The sequence below is a fragment of the Rhea americana genome, unplaced genomic scaffold, assembly GCF_003343005.1.
Source record: "Rhea americana isolate MKP2758 unplaced genomic scaffold, rheAme1 scaffold_125, whole genome shotgun sequence".
Taxonomy (NCBI): Eukaryota; Metazoa; Chordata; class Aves; order Rheiformes; family Rheidae; genus Rhea; species Rhea americana.
In genome coordinates this window covers 2,194,951-2,214,765 of record NW_028185317.1, presented here as the reverse complement: position 1 = coordinate 2,214,765, position 19,815 = coordinate 2,194,951, and the positions used below count along the sequence as shown (strand labels likewise).

Genomic DNA, 19,815 nt, shown 5'->3' with positions numbered 1-19,815 from the left:
GTCCCCGGGCTCCTCACGGCGGCAGGGCGGCCTGGCCCGTCGCGGCGGCGCGGGCGGAGGTGGCGAGGCGCTGGCGGCGGCCCCCGGCCCTCGACACGCGGCCCAGGCCGCGCCGACGCCACCTGCGAGGCTCCTCGCCGCCGCCCGCGCTGCCACGTCTGTCAGCGCCCGGGTCGGCCCGCGAAGGCCCCGGGGAACGGCGACCGGCTCGTGATCTGTTGCTTTTTGTTTTTGCAGGCTCCAGCTGAAGGCGAGGCAAAGGAGGAGGTAGGATTTTGTTCTTTAGTGTGGTTCGCCCGTTCCTCCGGGAGCTTCCGAGAAGTTACCGGGCCCCCGGATCTCACAGAGCGGCAGCAGTCGCGCCGGGCCGCGTTAGCAGATTTTGAGGCGCACCCRGGTCTCGTAGGCTGAAATACGAGCTGTCCAGGTGTGTGATGGTCCAAAACTTGGTCTATCACATRAGAGAGGGGTTGGAGACTGCGCTGGATGACCCAGCTGCGAAGGCGTCTGCAGCTCGGAGCTTTGCTGGACTGGCGYGCTCTGGTCCAGAGAAGGCTCTTCGCCGTAACAGCAGCATTTCCTGCTGCAGAGCYGGAGATGGTCACTTTCAGAGTGATGATCGCTGGCAAAATGACAGAGGCTTAATGGCACAATACCTGGAAGTAAAGAAACTTTATCATTTACCACCTCAGTATGGTTAAAAAAAAAAAAAAAAGCACAGAGAGAGAACTATTGTGTTCTGCTGCTCTTTTAGAAAGTCATCACCATGAGGTCTATAATTTCATAAAATACCTAGAATTTGGATGGACCATCATGAAATAATATATGCGCCATCTTATTTTGTGTTACAATTCTGAGAAAGCACTGCTTTATATGCCCTGTGAATTTTAGTGACACATCTTTCTTTACACAGCCAAAGAGAAGGTCAGCTAGACTATCCGCTGTAAGTATCTTTATTTATTTATTTAATATGTCATTGCATGCCATATATGTTCTAGGGGAAAATTATGGAGAAATTATTTATTTTATTAATAGKATGTTGAGGGGCACAGTTAGAGTATTGTCTTATTTAGTAGTAAAATTCTTATTCCGTGTTCCCAAGTCTTCACTATCAGCACATCATAAGCTTACTTCTAGATACTTCATGTGAGATAGAACATCTGTGTCAGTTAACATACAGTTTGGATGCATGCAACAGGTATCCAGAGTCAAGGAATATTGGTTTCAAAGGATTTGTTCTCTGTAGGTCTTCTCCTTACAGATACCTGCTCATAGCTATATAAATTATCTAGTCTCTCCTTGCACTTCTGATTTGCCCATTGATTTTGAGGACTCAGCTGGGCTGGRTAAATTGAGTCCTGCAGGGTGTAAATGTATTTCATGCAGCAGGGTTCAGCCCAAAGCCACAGTCTCATACAGGCTCCATTTCGCTTGGCATTCTTTTCTACAGACTGGACATTTAGTTGACTCAATTCTTTTTTAAGCTGCCTTGGAAATGCCAAGTGGATAATGGTTACCTTTTTAAAAGAAGTATTTCATTTTAGTGAAAGCTAAGATATGTGTTCATACACCGAGTTAGCTGCAAATATTACTATTACATTTCATCCTTGACAGAGGCTTGCATTTACAGCAGGCAGTGATAACTCAGGCATAGTAATGAAGGACTCACCTGCTACTACTAGTCAACGTTTGTACCACAGGAAGAAGCACGGTTTTGGATAACAAAGCAAACCAATGTGTCTCTGATGCATTTACTGCCTATGCTAGAATGGAGCTTACAGCTCAAAAATACTTTTTGTTTCAGTAATTTTCAAAAGTAACAAACACACTTCTAAAACAYTTATAGCATTCATCTAACTATATTTCTTATGTTGTTCTGTACAGAAACCTGCTCCGCCTAAACCGGAGCCAAAGCCCAAAAAGGCAGCACCTAAGGTAAGTATTTCAGATATCTTGAACTGAAGTTACGTTCTTTTTCAAGGGAGAAAAAGTCCATAACTAATCATTTTAGCTTTTCATAATTTTCTTTAAAGAACTGAGAATGGATTATRTAAGTTAAAGTAAAGTGAAAGATGTAAAATTAATTTTTACCAATTGCTAGTAAAGGAATGTGGTAACCTGATCAGATTTTAGATCAGTTGTGGTGAGACTTTACTGCTTGTCTTGGAAGGCCATTCTATAGTTTCATATGGTGTATTGCAGGGAAAGTGATGCTTTGAATAGAGATCAGCAACTCAAGTRGAAAAGGCATTGAACTTATTCCTTTAAGTTACCGTTTCTTATTATATTTAAATTCAAAGACACTGTTTTCAGTTAGTTATCAGTTTATCAAACTTTAATCACTGGAGATAAAGTTCTACATACCCACTTCCTTGGGCTGGTTATTTTTGGAAATGTCAAAACTACTGGCATATCTGACAGTATAATTAAAAAATAAACTATTTAAAGCTCCTTTGGGCTTTGGAGAAAAAACTTGAAATTTAAAAGGGGACAGTTTGGGAATCCATGAGGTATTTCTTTGTGTCCCCTTCCTCCCACAAACTCTCCCAGCTGTCACCATTTGCCATGTTCTGTTAGATCTCTCTATACATACTCAGATTGAATCAGGCGTTTGCTGCTGGAAAAAAGCAAGCTTTTTAATTCTTTTTAGCCTGTTCCCAGCGTACATTTTCCTTAATGGTTTTGGATGGTTTTATGGGCAAAGCACAAGTGCAAAAGACCATTTACTTACAGAAGGGAATGACTGGCTGAGAGCAAGGAGCCCCTCTTTGTACATTTAAAAGCCAATTGGATGCCAATTGGATGTGGCATCACAGACTTCTAGATGACAAAAACTATTGTGCCTCCACATTTTCCTACTCAGAGCAGCAAAAATGTCACGAGCAATGGGCAAGGAGAACCCCGCTTTCCATTTTGGGGGCCCCACATTTCAGCTATGTATTCGCAGCGGTGTTCAGACCAAGTTTTTCACATCTGTGTCTTAGTTGCGCTGCCTAATTGCTAGATCCCATTCCAGAGCAGTAGGGGAACCTAGGAATCCTGCTGCTCAGCATTCTTGTGGTGTAAGCTGCTGGCAAAGTGTGTATTGTATCTCCCTCTAGTGGCTGGTCCCCCTAGAAGATGGGAGCCTACTGCTGATAGTTGTGCTTTTAGCCCAAGTGGTAGAGAGCTGGCTTGGGGATCTAAAGGCCCTGAGTATGACCTCTGCTGATGACCCATGCAGAGGTCAGTGCAGTTGCATATGATGCACTTTGTTGGATTTTTTTTTCAAGTTTGCCTTTTTTATTTTTATGGAAACATCTCAGGGGTTATGCACAAGACCTGCATTAACAGAATTTTAAAGTAAGCATTCAAAAGTTAAGGGTTGTAATTTGGTCCCTTACTGCATAAGCTGTATGATGCAGTCTCTATTTAGTCTGCTGAGATGGTGCCTTGCTCATTGCACAGCGTTGGGGTAGTGGGGCCAGGGAGGAATTTCTTCTCTTGTATTTAGGGTCTCCTGATCTGAAGTCAGGAGACCGAAGCTGCATTTTTAGCTCTCAAACTCCTATCTGATAGTGGATCAGTGTCTATGCAAAAGGGAATGTAATAAGAATTATGCAGACATCTTTAATACTTATTTCCCTAAATGCTTAACTTTGCAACCTTCAGGTTCTTTGAATGTTGTTTTTTTTGTGTGTGTGCATCCTCTTAAACTTACCTGTATTGAAAAAAAAATACGAAATACTGTATAAAACACCTGACCTTATTGCTGTATTGGTATTGCCATTGGTATGGAAAAATTACTCTGGATAAATTATTAAAATGGCATTGGCTTGGTGATACCTCTCAGAACTATCTAAGACATGGAAGAAGCTTGAAAATTGAAAAGTAACAGTATCTCCTTGGGTATTTTTTCCTGGCTTCAATTGGTTGTGGAAGAAGGCTTGATCCCTTACAGAATAGCCGTTAGGTTTGTCCCCAGCAGCCATGGATGCCGCAGAACAGAGCGGAGACCCTGGCATCCTCCCTCCCAGCTGTATGTCGCAGGAGGCTTTCTCTCCGTTTGTTGTCTTTTTTTAATGGGACGAGGGAAAAGATACCCTTCTTGAAACAGTCCCAAGTCTTTAAAAATCCTTTGTGGCTTATGTTGGAAGAGCACCACTGTGCTGGTGAATCTGGAGCATGCCGGTGCTGCTAGAGGAGCCCTTCACAGTGGACAACTTGTGTGTGTCTGTTGAGATTTTGTTCAGGTGACAGAGAGCAAGGCAGCACCAGAGCAGTATTGCAACTCTAAATCTCAATGCCAGACAGTACTGGGATCCTGAGGGGCCAATGTATGTGATATCTATCCTTCTAGGCCTTTTACTTTTTTTTGTTTGTTTTTGCAACTTGTAGTCATTAGGGCAACTCTATCACCAGAGAATATGTATAAATATAAATATATAAATAAAATTTAGTAACTACCTGTTTATCTTCACTTACTTGTGACTAGTTATTTGCAGATATTTGTGGTTCCTCTATTGGGGTTTAGATTAGGGAACTAAGCTAGTTTGGCTAGTGCAGTTGTTGATCATACCCTCAGAAGTGAAGTTAATGAGAATCTTGATACTGTATAGGGGTCAGGATTTGACCCCACCATATAGAAAACTGTTACTACAGAAGCCGTAGCATCAAGTTTTGTTTTGATTTAGCCTAATAAGCCATATAAGAAACTGCACTTGAATAACTGCAAAGTTTCCTTTGTTATTGACGTGATGCTATTGAGCCCAACTTGTGTACCATGTGCACAGATTATTATAGCAAGGCATATTTCTGGCAGGGKAGGGGGAAGGTCCTTTAGCTTTGTTAGTTTTCTAAATCGGCATTAATAGCACATCTGAAGTATTGTGGTATTTCCACTGCTTGTACATACTCTTTTTGTTCTTTGGTATGCCTTTCAGCAGCACAGMAGAAATACTGGCCAATTCAGCTCCGACATTTTTTAGCTAGTTTAATTGAAAGCCTATTTAAAATGGGAATTCTTTTAACCCCAGCCATGATTGCTTTTATATTATGTACTTCCCAGTAGCACATTCAGGACAGAATAGAAGGGAGAGTACTTCTCCATAGAAACTTTCACCTCATCTTTGTCAGTGGGAAGTTCAGCAAGTAGAAGTAGATTGTGTAGACAACTTTRGAGTTGAAAATGTGCATATGCAGATGTAAAAGCTGGAAATAATATTCATCATATCATGGTCTGCTTTCTTAACAGAAAGAAAAGGCAGCAAATGATAAAAAGGAGGACAAAAAAGCAGCAACAAAAGGGAAGAAAGGAGCCAAAGGCAAAGACGAAACTAAACAAGAGGATGCTAAAGAAGAAAACCACTCTGAAAATGGAGATACCAAAACTAATGAGGTACTTTAGCTACAGTAAACGTGGGAGTAAACACAGATGTATTGGTAATACATCTGCAGGAACTAATGATTGGGCCTCCCTGTCAGAAGGTGGTGTGTTTCACTGCCCTCGTATAAAGACAGATCAACTGCAGTATCTGCGCAGGGCAACTCTCAAAGGGAGCCTGAAAGAATAGCGTTCTCCTTCAGACACATTCCTGCTATGTGGTAGAGCCCTTCCACAGGTGGTCTGTGGTATCCTAGCGTCCCTGTCTGGGTTGGCACAAGAGCAATGCAGAATATTTGGGAAACAATAGAGCTTAGTAAGATTGCTATCCAGCCCTGAGCTGACTTTGCATATCCTCTCTGGACTGCTGGATTGCCTCTTCTGCTCAGCATGGGCTGGTACTGTGTCAGAAATCTGKTTTTAAGTTTTACACAGTTCTATAAAGCAATTCTTCGCATCAGAACAATTCAACAAAAGTTCTGCAAAATAAAAAACTTGGTCTTGTCTCTTCATCTACAAGCTTCTTTCTTACAGGTTCTCAATACATCAGCTACTTGCCCAAGAGCTACTGTTTTCTAGGACTAGCCACAAACTTCAGTCATCTCCTTACGGCCTTTTTCTAGCAGATTTCTTACTAATAGTAAAGTGCAATGTTTGCAATAAGCCCCCATTGCTGTTTTAGGGATAGACAAACCTGTTGCACCCTGTGTTGCTTTTGATTAAGTGATCTTTCTTCATGTGTTTAGTATCATTATACAGTTAATGGGTAATTTATTCTTTCATTCTTAAAATTAATTCAAAAGTTTCTCTGCTAAAAAAGTAATACGGGGCTAATGTRCTTTGAAGTATCTGACAGGAGCTTTGCAGTTTTGATGAGTTGACTTAAAAAGTAATAGCAGATATTTTTATAGAAAATGCGGGTGAAAACCATTTTCCTTAAAGTTTGGACAATAGAMAAGTATCAGTTTTACATGTAATTCTTGCACATCCCTGTGATTTTGGAGATGAGGACTTCAACTTTGCCTAGCGTATGAGTGATCTTAGTCTAATCTATGTTCCAAACTTCTGCATCTTTGTTTTTTAACATTCCAGTAGTAACTTGATCATCAATTAATATTGTTTTGTGATTAATTTCAAGAATTATCAGCCAACATTTTGTTGTATTARTATTTTCTGTAGTAGCTGTGTGTTCTCGTCTATCTACATAAAATGTTTGTCCATGTGTGCTTACAAGCTAGTCTCTCTTTGATGCTTGTTAGAATGGAATCCGATTAGAATTAAAAATAATATATCTATTCTTCCCAAACACTTTTATAGGCACCAGCTGCTGAAGCATCTGATGATAAGGAAGCCAAGTCCGAGTAATGTTAACCCTGCCCTATATCTCCATCATTTGGTATCCGTACCTCCATGCTGTATTGTTAACAGAGAGGAATATTTTTATCAACTATTTTATAAATGCAGGTTTTTTTAGCATGAATTTAATTATGGAACATCTTCATCTCGGTTACTTGGGAATTAAATCCCTAACAAACAAAACAAAATGAAAAAAAAAATCATTGTTTTTAAATTTTGTGATTGTAATAGTTTGTATGGTACATGGAAAGAATAAGTGGTGGTAGCTTTTGACTTCTGTCAGTGTGTCCCTTTTTGTGTAAGTCATGCTTACAGATTTCAGATTTTAATTTTACCCTTGTATGTGTTGTATGGTTTCTTAAAGTGGGGAGGTCTCAAAACAAATAACTGTGTTAAACATTCCAGTGGTTCTGTGGGTTGCTTTTATAAAGAAGGTGAGATATTTTCATGAAAAACCTAAGAGCTGGAAATCTGTTGTTTCCCAAATGTAATTTTATTTTGTCAGTTTTGAAAAATAAATAAATAAAAGTGTAATCATGTTTTTAAATGAAATACAAACATTTCTTTTAAAAGGGCAGGTTGGTTGTATGTACCCACTGTTAGGAATTTTGCTGGATTTATCTTAATAAAAAAGACTCCTCAAAAGCTGATTGTGGTTTGTTGCTTGGGCTGCAAACAYGTACTACTGGAAAGCTATCGAATTCCTGAAGAGTAGTGCAAGGCTTCAGGTTGAGAGAACTAGTGCAGCTAGAGGGCTTGGAGCCCATACCATGCTAAATGCCTCTGCTTTCTGCAGTTAYGTAAATAAATACCACTTCATGGCTAGTCTCTCTGCAGATGAAATGGGAATAGATTGACTTCGGGGGAAATGTGCTAACTTGTACCAGCTGGGAATTTCAGCCAGTGTTTTCAGGCAAAGGCTTAACTTRTAAACTTACTCAAGCAAAAGTGAGCTACTTGGTGTTGTCAAATACATCTTAAGCATTATAGATGTTATTATATATTACAGATGGTATAGTCTAGTTCTCTTTTATGTGCCTATTAACTGAATATGACTGGAGGGGGATTCCTCTTAGAAATACTGCACAAGCTACCCCACGGAAGCTTAAAGACCATCATGCTTACATTAAACTCTAAATAGCATAAACTAGTTCCCCAGTATGCTGTGGGAATGCTCATATTACTGGTTCAAGTGCATGCTTCCATAATTTCCATAACTAGTTAATAGTTTTCTTATTTAGAAGTGTGTTACTTGTAAGATGATTTCTTGGACTCATTCAGCTTCCCCTCGCATGATACAAGTAGATATACACAAGTGCTTTACATAGATGCAGTGAGCTTCCCAATTAGTGACAGCTTCATTATTTTGGGAAATGACATCTAGACTCAGAGACAGTATTTAAGCGGAGTTATAATAGTGCTTTTACCTAATCTTGTTTTGGTGCTACAGCTATTCCATGTAACTTTATCAAGGACTTCCTCTAAAAGCCTCCTTTTATATAAAGTCTCTTCACATTGAGGACCAAATACATCACACATTTAATAGCAAGAAAAATGTCTGCAATGCAGAAACCTTATCTTCTGCATAAGATTGTTTCACAACCCAGAAATGTGAAATACCAAGAGCTTGCATATTTTATATCAGTCCCACAATCTCACTCTGTCTCAGTGCAGTGTCTTACTCTGAGTGTATTAAATGTGTGCTCCAGGATCAATACCCCAGGGCACTGGCTACTATATGATGTTTAATATGGATTTAATCTTCCAGACCTAAAGCACTGGTGATTTTTATTTCTATTGTACCTTTTATTCTGTAGAGGTGCTGTATAAAATCATCAGGGTTAACAGCTAGATCTTCCTCAGCAGAAAAGGTGAGAGAGCATTTAGGGGCCTTTTTCTTTGCGGTGTATTCCCTTAATCCAACACAACCCAGATACGATGACTTCCAGGCATACTCTATAGTTTCTCTCCTGGAGTGAGAATTGWTGGAGAGACGTAGCTAGAATCCCTGTGTGATGGAAACGTGGGCATTTGACATCTCGTGAAGCTGGCGATGTGCAGGAAGGTGAATAGGAAACTGAATGTTGCTACTTTTTGTCAATGTATGTGGTCACTGTGGTACTAGGATTTTTAATAATAGGTCATGGACATCTTCCTGTAGGTTTTGGAAATCTGATAACAATATTGTAGGGTGGCTGGGCTAAGGTACATGTGTTTGGTTGTCTCTTCTCAGGGTTATCTCCTCTGCCATGCATAGGTCAGTGTCTGAAAAATGCAGGATAACAGTAAAACCAAGGAGCTTCTCAACGTTCCCAGTCTTGAGAGGATCTAGAGATACTTCAGATGTTATCCTGAAATTTTTACACATAAAAATTCTTTACTGAATTTAGCCTGCTTTCGAATGATAAAAGATCACTAACAAGCACAGCGTGTGCTTTGGACACATCGTGCAATCAGTAGTAAGGTCTGACTGAATGCTGCTTGAAGGCAGTAAGAAATGCCAGTGGGCCTATACTGCTTCAAGGAGAAGATGCATCTTGGAGTAAAATGTTTTATACATGCAATATCCAAAGGTTTCTCTAAAAGGACTTTAAAATAGCAAATCCAATTCAGCAAGGAAGGTGAGCTTGTTCTCCAAACCTTGGTAACATTGAGCCATTTCTCTTTGCTTTTAGCCTCTAGTCACTTAGTGTTTCAAACGTGGTAATGTAAGTAATAGCAGATACTATGAATATGATTGATATTTTCTTCTTAGCAAAGGGCTCATCCGTATGCCAAGGTATAATCAGCCTGTCATACCCCACGGAGGGCATTCGGTATGTCAGGTCATGTTTCTCCATTTTCGTATCCAGATTGTTACACAGAAACATATAATTGAGTGGTTGGTTTTGCTCATTTCATCCTCTCTTAGTGATGCTGTGAGAGTTTTCTTAACTCTCTAACTATCGTTACAATCAGATTCCTGTTTCAAATAAGTACGGAAAACGGAGGACTTTTCAGACAAACCCACTTGCTCATATTCAGACTTTTTCTAAGCAATGGGTGAGTTGCACAACTTTTTAATTACCTTCCTTCTAACAAATCCTCCTCGTCTGTTGGGCTGTACGTTTGCCTATTTTGATGCTGATTTTGAAAGTTTCACAGAGTTGCTAGAAGAAATTGACTGTGGGAGTTTYGTTATCAATAACCAAATAAAGCAATTAAAAACCTTAGAAAATACACTGTGGTGAATGGATTCACGAGCCTAAAGACAGCAATGGTTCTGAAGTGGTACAACAATGTTTTTAGCTAGGGGAATAGATTTAAAGTGAGGTTGGCAACAACGTGCAAGGTAAAATACCAGTATAGCTTGTGAGCTACTGGCTGGGATGTATGTAGATCTGTGGACTTGCATTTTAAATTGAAACCTGGTGCAAACAGSCAATATAGCTGGTTGTAATACTTTAGATACTTGTTGTAGTTTGAGGTAYTATCTGGCAGACCTTACTTCCTGCCCAACGCGCAGGCTGCATCCTCCTGACGCTGTTACCTGTTAAACAGGAAACCTGCAAATCGTTAAATCTCACGTGCAAAGAAGACCTCTGGTAGTGCCAGTATGCGTGGCACCTCTTGCTGGCTTTGGTGCATTAATATGATCCACGACGTAACTTCTGCTGTAGTCTCCTTGTGCAGCGTGGGGTTGCGTCTGCTTCAGGATGCCAATGGAGTTTCAGCGAAAGTACTGAGAATTCCCATTCCTCGCAGTAACAGGAATGTCATGTTCTTGCAGCGCCTTCACCAGAACTTGGACAAGCATTTGCCTTATTGCTTTGGCAGAAAAACGAAAGGCCTAGAAAAACACTCCTCAGCATCCTGGGCAGTGGGGGCCTGAAAGTGAGAGGAAGGACCCTTCCACTTCGTCCTGGTGTCTACCAGGGCAACGTACTGGAGCAGCACGAAGGAAGAGAAACCTCAAGGCTGCCACAAAGAAGCAGAAAATGACATATMCAGTGAGGACTTTGTGATAAAAGAGTGTAAATAACCTGTTGAAATGGGGAAAAGAAAAGAAGCAGAAAGAAAACTGAAGGCTTGTGCGGTCCTAAGGAAGGAGGTAGGAGAGGGGCAGGGTGCTGCTCCTGCGCCTCCGCCAGCCCCTCACCTCCCCAGGCACCTCTGCCGACGCGGTGGGAGAGGGCAGCGAGGGGCCCGCGGGGAAGGAAAACGCCGCCGCCACCTTCCGCGTGTGACACAAGCGCGGGGATTGCTTGAAACGGCTCCCACGGAAATGCATACGTGGTGTCTAACCGCGTCAGAGTGAACTTAAGGTCCAGGCAACACCTGAAATAAGTGAAATGAAATAAACGTTTATGTGATATGAAATAAATAAAATCACAAATTAGAAAGCTCTGTTTCTAAAAGAGAAGAAATCAAACTGACGCCGTAAAGCTCTCAAAGGCWCTTGTAACACAATTGGACACATCTTAAACGTTTCCAGACGTTCGTAAAGAAGGGGGTGGGGGAAGCATAAATAACCCAGACAAAAATGCAGTATTGAAGCCTAAAAATAGAGCAGTAAAGCCAGATTTAAACCAGGTTCCTCTCACTGGAAATGGCGACGTGTCTTACATGATGCTCCTCAGGAGCGGGAAGGAGGGCTTGGCTCCGGCGGCCGCCGCTGGAGAAGGGAAACGGTGCTGGCAGGCGAGCGCCCGGCTGCCGATGCCGAGGGCTTCTCCGCGCAGCTGCTTTCACGGACGCTCTTGGGGCAGCCGGTGCACAGGAGAGGGCTTCCTTGAGCAGCAGCCCCTGCTCGGCCGGTGCCTGCTCTGGTGCCCATTAGCGCTCATGGTCGCTGGAGCCACATGTGCATGGGGCAAGGAAATGTTACCACCAGCAAGCTCATCCTCCCTGCCTGTGGCAGACCAGGATTCGAGTCCCTGCTTTTTTCTCAGAGCTTAACTTGGCTCCTTGCCCTGGTGACAGGCCAGTTTCAGTCTTGCTGACGTCCACTTACCACTTGCATTTGCCTATTGGCTTTAATGAAATGGTGTGCGCACGTGTGTAATGTCTGTGCCATCCCTGCACCTCAGTGTGCTGGTGGACACCAAGAAATACTTCTCAGCCTTGGCCTCCACCAAGCAGAGTGGATGATGGCCGTGCTGGCTGTCCTCCCCGCAAGAGCAGCGCTTTGCCTGCTCCTCGGGGAGGCTCCGCCRAAGCACAGCTGAGGCTGAAATTCCTCCAGGACAGACCCAACGACTGCACCGCCACGGCAAGGGGCACACGCTCAGGGAGAGCATGTCCAGAAGAAAATTCCCCCAAAAGTCTCAGAATTACCCCCAGGTCTGAGACACATTCCAAGCACAGGCACAAACCGCTTCTTCCTCACGGTGCCCGTGTATCCAGGCTGCTCAGTGCRGGTACCTCCTGCCTATCCTGAGAGCAGGACTTTTTATCTGACCCTTCGAAACATCTTCCAATGCAGGGAGGTGCACGGCGTTCGTTAGGGATGGACGTTAGTGCTTCCCTGCGATGCTGGATGAAMGCTGCTTGTAGCTTGTCCAAGCACTGTGCTCCAGGAAGTCACTGGGCTTTTTGTTTAGGGTTAACAGTTCGGGGAGGGGGTGGAAGCACATACCTTGGAGCTGAAACCAGATGTGAAACATCTCAGCACACAAGGCTTCCTGGTCTCTTCTGTTTGTTCCTCCCCCACCACCCATCAGATGAAAGAGGCAGCAGCGAAGGTTTAGGTTGCAACAACGATCAGGTTTCACCCTTACTGCAAGGTTGGCAGAGGCTTCTCTGCGAGACCACACCAGCCTCTTTAGACAAATGACTCCTCTGGCTTTACTAACACGAGGGCTGCTGCTCCCCTCAGCACGGGTTGTGTTAGAGGTAGGTCCTAGTTAATCCTAGGACTAAGCCACATCTTTCCAGGCAGGGCTGAACGTTTGCTTGAATTGATTTCTTCCTTAGGACAACCTTACTGACCTTCACAGAGGTGCTGACCGCACTCCACAGTCAAACTCGCTTCCTTTTTGCACGGAAAGCTGTGTCTTTGCTAGCTGGAGAAAGCAGAGCGGAGCCTCTCCGTGCCTCCAAAGACCCATCGCCGGGAAACCCTGCGAGAGCTGCCTTCCCCGGAGGCTCCCTCCCATCCACCTTTCCACGCTGCCAACAGAAATTGGCAAATCCGGGCCAGGCTTTCCCTGCTCCGGCTTCACCGCCCCTGCTGCTACAGCCGCCCTGCGCAGCGCTGCGCGTGAGCGGCCCGAGCCCACGCTGCCTTTTCTGCTTTGCCTTTACAGAGCATGAAGCCACTGGGGCCCTCATCTTTACCTGGACTATTACCCTAGGAGTAATTAAAACAATTAACAAGTGTAATTAACTCTTAAAGGGGAGAGTTCTAGCACATAATATCAGCAGCAATTAAATAAATGACTCTTTTGTCTCGRAAAGAATTGAGTGACAAGGGGGAAGGGGAGGAGGGAGATGCACAGCCTYAAGTAGCRGCAAGGAGAAAGTGAATAGCGGCAAGGAGAAAGTGAATAGCTCCGGTGGCTCTTGTAGGGGAAGACAAAGCAAACAAAGAGGCACCAAGTGAAACCGCCAAGCGGCCAAGGGCAGATGCAGAACGAGCCTATTTCACACAATGTGTAATTAAGCTGGGGGACTCATTGCCTAAATGGATTCCCAAAATGCTAATGGTTTAATAAGTGATCAGAGAACTTCTTGGAAGCCTGCTCCTTTGGGCTACTGAATTCAGAGACACTAACGCTGGAAGTGCCAAAGTCACAAACTGCTGGAGGCTCGGAGAGCATCTGGAGACATGCTCCAGCTCTGGTGTCCCACCTTTCTCTAGTCAACTACCATTTGTACCTGGAGGAAACAGGAGTCTGGGTTACACAGACATCAGTTTGACCCAGCTTGTCCATGTTACGTCACCAAAGAGCAGAGAAAAAATTGGAAACTTCAAATGCTGCATGTTTCGCTGACCATCAGTGGCAGTAGCTGCAGAGTAGAAACTTCAGCGTGGATGTAACCAAACCAGCCATGGACTGGCTAGCTGTAGGGCAAGGTGCTACTGAATCCTCTGCTACTTGCCTTGATTTTTCAGTAGCCCAGCAGGCACCTTCAGGCCAGATCGAGGACGCAGTGACTGCCCACTTCCCTTAGCACTGCTGTGGGCAATGCGGACCATGAGCRAAAGGGTCTCCTCAGCTACCCAGGATCCTGAGACTCAACTGGAGTTGAATGATGGGCTCCTCTTCACTTCTCTTCATGCAAGGAAGGATGCACAGGAGCAAAAGGACACCATAGTCTTGTGCCCTTTGCAAAACTCTTTTCCTAAAGATATACTTCTAGGCTGGCCACTTTACAAAGTTTTGCCTTTGGCTGATGTTACATTAGCTGAAGGTAGGACAGGGACCACCACTGATTTGGAAAAAAATGGTCTAGATACTCAGCTCACATTCTCACTCGATTTGGGCTAAGGAAACATTTATAACCCCCTTCTTGGCCCATCTTGACTATAAATCTTTGTAGCTTCATTTAGTAGTCTTGCCTCTAGGTGGTGTTCATGTCTGAATATTCTTGTATAACTGCATTGCAAACATAACTTGATAATTAGGGAGGACCCTGTAAGTATGAGGTTAATTGTGAGGGCTGACAACGCGGCTTGGTCAGCCTCGGCCTGAAGCTCTTTGGCACTAAATGGCAGAGTTTGTTATTCATAACAACAACCATGGAAAAGCTGGGCCAGTTTATGTGAAATATCATACTAACAGAATAGTCCTCACCAGAAATAATTTAAAACAATAAACTTGATGCAGAATCTGCACATTTGTTTGCATTAGATGCATAGAAAGTCTTTCCACCATAGTTTGCATCTCTGCCCAGGCTGTGCGCTGTCACTGTTATCACTCATGGGTGGTACCAAAATTAAAGGATAGCAAAGCCCTTCTGGTGCCCTTCTCTTCTTCCAGAGATTTTAAAGTCAGAACCTGTAACTTRTTATAACTTGAAATTTAGGTAGCATCATATAAGATCATCTTCTGTCTACCATTTCTGCTTCAAACATGCCAGTCYGGTTCAGCTGCCTTTTTAGACTGAAATCTAATACCTTGTATATGGTCCACATCTCTAAAATAGATTATTTATTTATTTATTTATTGGATTTTTCAGTGAATGAGCAACTGGAATTGACAGCGTCAGGGCAGAAAACTTGATCCTRCCCTGAAGAGCTTCACATGGCTAATTCAACTTCTGTAATGCCATGCCTTCTGCCATCACTGGGGCTCTGACCATGGAGGCGTCAAGTCATTCATTATAATACAGCCCTTATAACACTTACTGATTTATATTTATTTAGTGTTTCTCACTGTTATCTTCCGGAATTTGCATAAAGGCATATTCCCGCCCATGGTGTGGATGTGGCCTTAGGGCGGGCACCTGGTCGCCGCAGGCTGTCCCGTCCCATTCCAGATGTGGCAGCCAACTTTGGGGCAGTTTTGGGGCACCTGCCCTCTGCCTTCTGCTGTGCTTCTATCCCATTCTGCACCAAATACAGATGGGTTTAGGCCTCTTTGGGCAGAGCCGGGATGCCTTGGCTGTTGGGGCTGCCCTCCTGGGGAGGCTGGCAGGGGCGGATGAGCAATGSCTCTTGCTGCTCCTCCTGGTGCTAAAGCCCAGCAGTTTCCATCTCCACAGTATTCTGCAAACATCAAGCAACAAGTCCCATGGGGAGCCCTTGGAGCTGAGTGAGCCAAGCGCCGACTAAACAGCAGATGACCTGTGGGAGGACACATTTTTYTGGAAGAACCAGCGGAAGGGTCGTGGTTCCTACTGCTGTCGGTGATTGAGGCTGATRTTGCCCTTTGCCGGGGGTGGCACTCGCGAAAGAGGACATCCTCAGCATGCCCCAAAGCCCTGTGCGTCTCCTTGGTGTCAGTCCTGGGTCCGGATCAGGGAACGGGTATAAAACGCCCACATTAGGTCCATGACCAACAACTGGGCTCATCTGAGCCAACAAAATGACCTGGGAGCTGCCYAGCGCATTGTGTCGCGGAGCAGCGGCGCGGCACGTGCGATGTGTGTGCAACCCCGYCGTGGCGTGTGTCACTGGCAAGTTGGTGTTAGCAAGTGCAAACAGGGTCAGAATTGTCAAAAGAAGAGAACAGGTTAGCTTGGAATAGCTTTTTCCTTAGCAATTTAAAGACCCTTAACTTGGCCTTAAGTGAACCGCAGGTGCAAAGCCTCAGAGCTGTGCTTCGATCTTGTGGGTCAACTTTGTGCTGTTTTCTCCAAATGTGGCCTCTATTTTCAAGTCCACAATTAACAATAGACACACACACACACACACACACACACACAAAAAAAACCAAAAAACAACAAACCCCCCCCCCCAAAAAAGCATTTGGGCATTCAGTGACGTAATTTGAGATGTGCAGCCTGGTATCTGAGCACTCATTAACGGGGATAAGGGAGCCGAGTCCTGCACCAAGAAGAGCCGGGTGTTATGTAAAATGGGCTGCAAGCGATCTGCACTGAAACGCCATGAGAAATAGGTCCTGCAAGAATCGCCTAATGAAACCCAGACCAGGCAGCGCTGGGAGTTTTAGCGCTGGTAGCTATGAAAAAAACAAAACAAAACAACCCTCCTCCTTTCATAACCGTATCTTGGCATGCCGCTCCGCGCGGAGCCGCCACTCCGGGACAGCGACAGCTCCGGCAGCGGGGGCCGGTGGGTCTGACCTGCTGCTGCCCTTGGAAAGCCCTAACCACGCTGTGAGAGCACCACGTCCGGCACGTGAGCGCCACCGAGCAGGTCCCTAATGACTATTTGATAAATTATGATGGGTCTAAGAAGGCATCCGACCAGCACTTCCCTTAAAAGCCAAATATATTTCACCTAGCRGATGGTAATTGCTCCGTACATCTCGTACAACCTACGGGGCTTGCTGTGCACGTTTTGAGAATGATGCAGACGTACGTTTGGACCGCGAGCGGTGCAGCCCGGCTCCGAGCCGCAGCGCGTGTGCCGGGTCGGTGAGTTTAGCGATCGAAGCGGCCCGGCGGCCCCTCTCGGTCGCCTCGCGGGTTGCGACGGGTCCCAGGCAATATTTCCCCCGTTACAGCTCCCTGGGGCCTCTTGTAAGAGGCTATTTTAAAACTCCGCGGGCGCCTGCGTAGGGAAGCCTCTCCGGAGCCGCCCTCCCTTTCAAACCTTCATCTCCCCGTGCAACAGCAGCAGCTTTATCTTTGCAGGCCAGAAGGTACCCAAGAGGCGCCACCCCGGCATTTGCAGCCGTGCTCCAGTATCTTCTCTTCCCACGCGTCCGGGCCGTCCCGCGCGGCGTGGCCAGGATGCTCGGCGGCGCCGGCACTCGCGGGACGCCGAGCCCRGCAGCGCGCCGCGGGCTGGCCGTGCTTCTCCGTTAACGCACCCTTGCAAACGTGCAAACCCGGCGCCTCCRCTGCTTCCCCTGGCGGGGGGCACGTTGCTCTCCGTTTCGCCTCGGTCGGGATCTGCATGACAAAACCACGGGCCCGAGTTCATTTTCCGCCGTCGTTTGCACCGGGAACCTTCTGAGCTTCATGAAAAGCCCGGCCGGGGCTGGGGCCTGGCCGGCATTCAGCGCGCCGCGGGCTGACAAAGCCCATTACATCACCCGCTGCCACGGCCCCGCGCTGCAGCTGCCTGGGTGGCGCCGGGTTTTCTTCAAAAAAATACGACAGATTCTTGTTTCTTTCTTCCAGGGCAATTTCCCTGCAAATTGCTGGAAAACTGTATGCTGAAAGGCTTAAAAAGTGAAACGGAAAAGGGCAGTGTGCAGCATTTTTTGCCCCCCATGTTTTTATTATTATTATTATTATTATTATTATTATTATTATTATTATTATTATTATTATTTTCTTCCCAAAGCCCTAGGAGGGGGGGAATAGCCCCCTTTGGGCCGCGCACGCAGCGGCGTGTGAAAAGCGCCGCGCCGTGTCCCGGCCGCGGCGGACGGCACAAAGCGCGTGCAGAGGGGTCGGGTCCCGGCACGGCCGACGGCGCCGGCCGCGGCGCCCGGGGCACGGAGAGGGCGATCAGACRGCGAAGGCGAGGGGAAAATCGCTGCCGTTCCTGCACGAGCGCCGGCAGGGCGCCGGCAATGCTTGCTGCGGGGCTGGGAAACCTGGGGCACTTCCTGTGCTCCCRGGGAACGGGAGAATTGCCTCCGCTAGTCCTTGGTGGCCGGGAAATGCCCCCAGGCTGCAAAATAGGAAATAACAGGTAATATTGCGAAGCAATGCCGCAGGGAAGGAGAAGGCAGCGCCCGGGTTCTGCGCCGTGCTAGTCCGCTGTTCTGCACTGCCTACGTAACGCACCAGTGCAAACTGGCCTGGTGTTAGGGTCCCCTTTTCTCCTCCTCAGCTGTTCTTGAGCACTCTGTAATGTTACAGAGCCTCATTTTTTAAAATCCTCGTTTCCTTAGTTTGGTATGAAGGAAGTGCTCGGAAAGAAATGATTTTTGCGGCTGTTGAAACGGGTGCAGAGCTCCCATGAAGCGAGATTTCCAGAGCAGAATGTGAGCATAGTATTTCGAAAAGATATTTCAAGTTCTTCATTCCCCATAATTAAAAATACTCCAGGAAAAACCCTTAGCTTTACGGCTGGCTGTTACCAAATGCTATTACTGCTCCTCGCCTCCGGGCACTGTGTGAGTACACGGGAGGACAGAGGGACCCGTCGGTGGCCGGTGCCAGCTCCCACCTCCCTGTGGCTGGACAGTGACAAAACCCGCAAGCCCCAGCGGGCGCAGGAGTGGGGGCAGAAGATCATCTCCRGTGCCGGCTGCGAGGCTCGTGCGTTGCTGGGGGACGTGCGGGAACACGACGGATGCTTTGCTCCTGGTTGTAAGGGCCGGTTGGCCAAAGTCAACTGCAAGGAAACCCTCCRTGACTTCGGACGTGATTTGTTCCTTCCCTGCTCTGCAGACCAGGGCTCTGGTCYAACAAGAGCCTGTACAACCATCTTACTAAAATCTTCTCCTGGGCTCGGTTGCTTTAACATATGAAGCTATATACATTTGAGGTACAGATAAATGCAAAGTAGATACAGGTGCCCTTAATACAGTGTGTCCTCCATCCGCTTTAACCCGTCTTTCAYTTGTAGGTAGTTTCCAGCCCCTGATTAGCGGTTTCATCTCATCTAGCAACCACCAGGTTTCAGGGACTGGGCGTCCACCAAACCGCTGATCCATCCTGGGCCCTGGGATCCCAGCAAATGTGATTTTTCTTCTTTTCACTGCTCCTCCCCTATGCCTGATGGGGGTCCAAACCTTGCTCAGGGCAGCTGGTGCCGGAGAGATGGGCCAGTGCTGTCGCACCAAGGACCACCTCTCCAGTCCTCTGGACTCGGGCAGCGTTTCAGCCCTTCTGACAGCACATGGCTCCCGTCCTGCAACACCCAYCAGCGCTGGGGGAAGGCTGCAAAATTCCTGCTTCTGTTCCACAAACACCACATGCTTGTAGACCTCTYGGTTTCAGCAGAAACTTTGACAACGGAGTATACCCACAGCTCGGGAAGCACATAAGAATGGGAATCTGACATGTATTATTTTTTCAAAGCACAGCTTAAAATTCCTGGCGGGAGGRAAATGATAATTTGCAAATTGGATGAGGTTAGGAATGCTTAGGTGTATATAAACGCAACCCCACAGGCACTTAGTCATCTCCCTGCGCCATARGAACGCAGCTTGCTTTCTCATTTAAAACGACCCCCCAAAAATGCTGAGACTTACCAGCTGCGGTATTTGGCTTTTAACCCTGGGGCGTTCTGGCGCAAGGGAAACTGTGCGGTTAAGCAAGCCCAGTTTGTGGGGCCCGTTTATTTCCGCTGGTTGGGGTTGGGGGGATCACGCACACGCCGCCGCRCGATGACAGTTCCTCTGGAACGGCCGCAGTTTATCTTCCTTTTGCAAGTCCTCGAGCCCAGAAAAAAAATTGYTTTGCTACAGAAATTATGACTATGCTTTGAAAATGGAGTAGTTACTGGGGAATAGAGTCATTTTTATTCCAGAATAAAAGCAAGAATTACAGTAGAAGAGTCAAAGAAGAAGAGTTATTTTGCA

At 45.9% G+C, this 19,815-nt stretch overlaps 1 protein-coding gene across 1 annotated transcript in view; it reads left to right on the top strand.

Moving 5' to 3' along the window:
- Nucleotides 1-7,368, top strand: part of HMGN5 (high mobility group nucleosome binding domain 5) — an 8,905-nt gene extending 1,537 nt beyond the window's left edge. Inside the window, exons 2-6 of the mRNA XM_085325981.1 lie at nucleotides 238-267; nucleotides 914-943; nucleotides 1,885-1,935; nucleotides 5,234-5,377; nucleotides 6,680-7,368. Coding sequence (XP_085182107.1) covers nucleotides 238-267; nucleotides 914-943; nucleotides 1,885-1,935; nucleotides 5,234-5,377; nucleotides 6,680-6,727 — 303 coding nt within the window. The 3' untranslated portion in view covers nucleotides 6,728-7,368. The remainder of the gene's footprint in view (nucleotides 1-237; nucleotides 268-913; nucleotides 944-1,884; nucleotides 1,936-5,233; nucleotides 5,378-6,679) is intronic.
- Nucleotides 7,369-19,815: the final 12,447 nt, after the last annotated feature.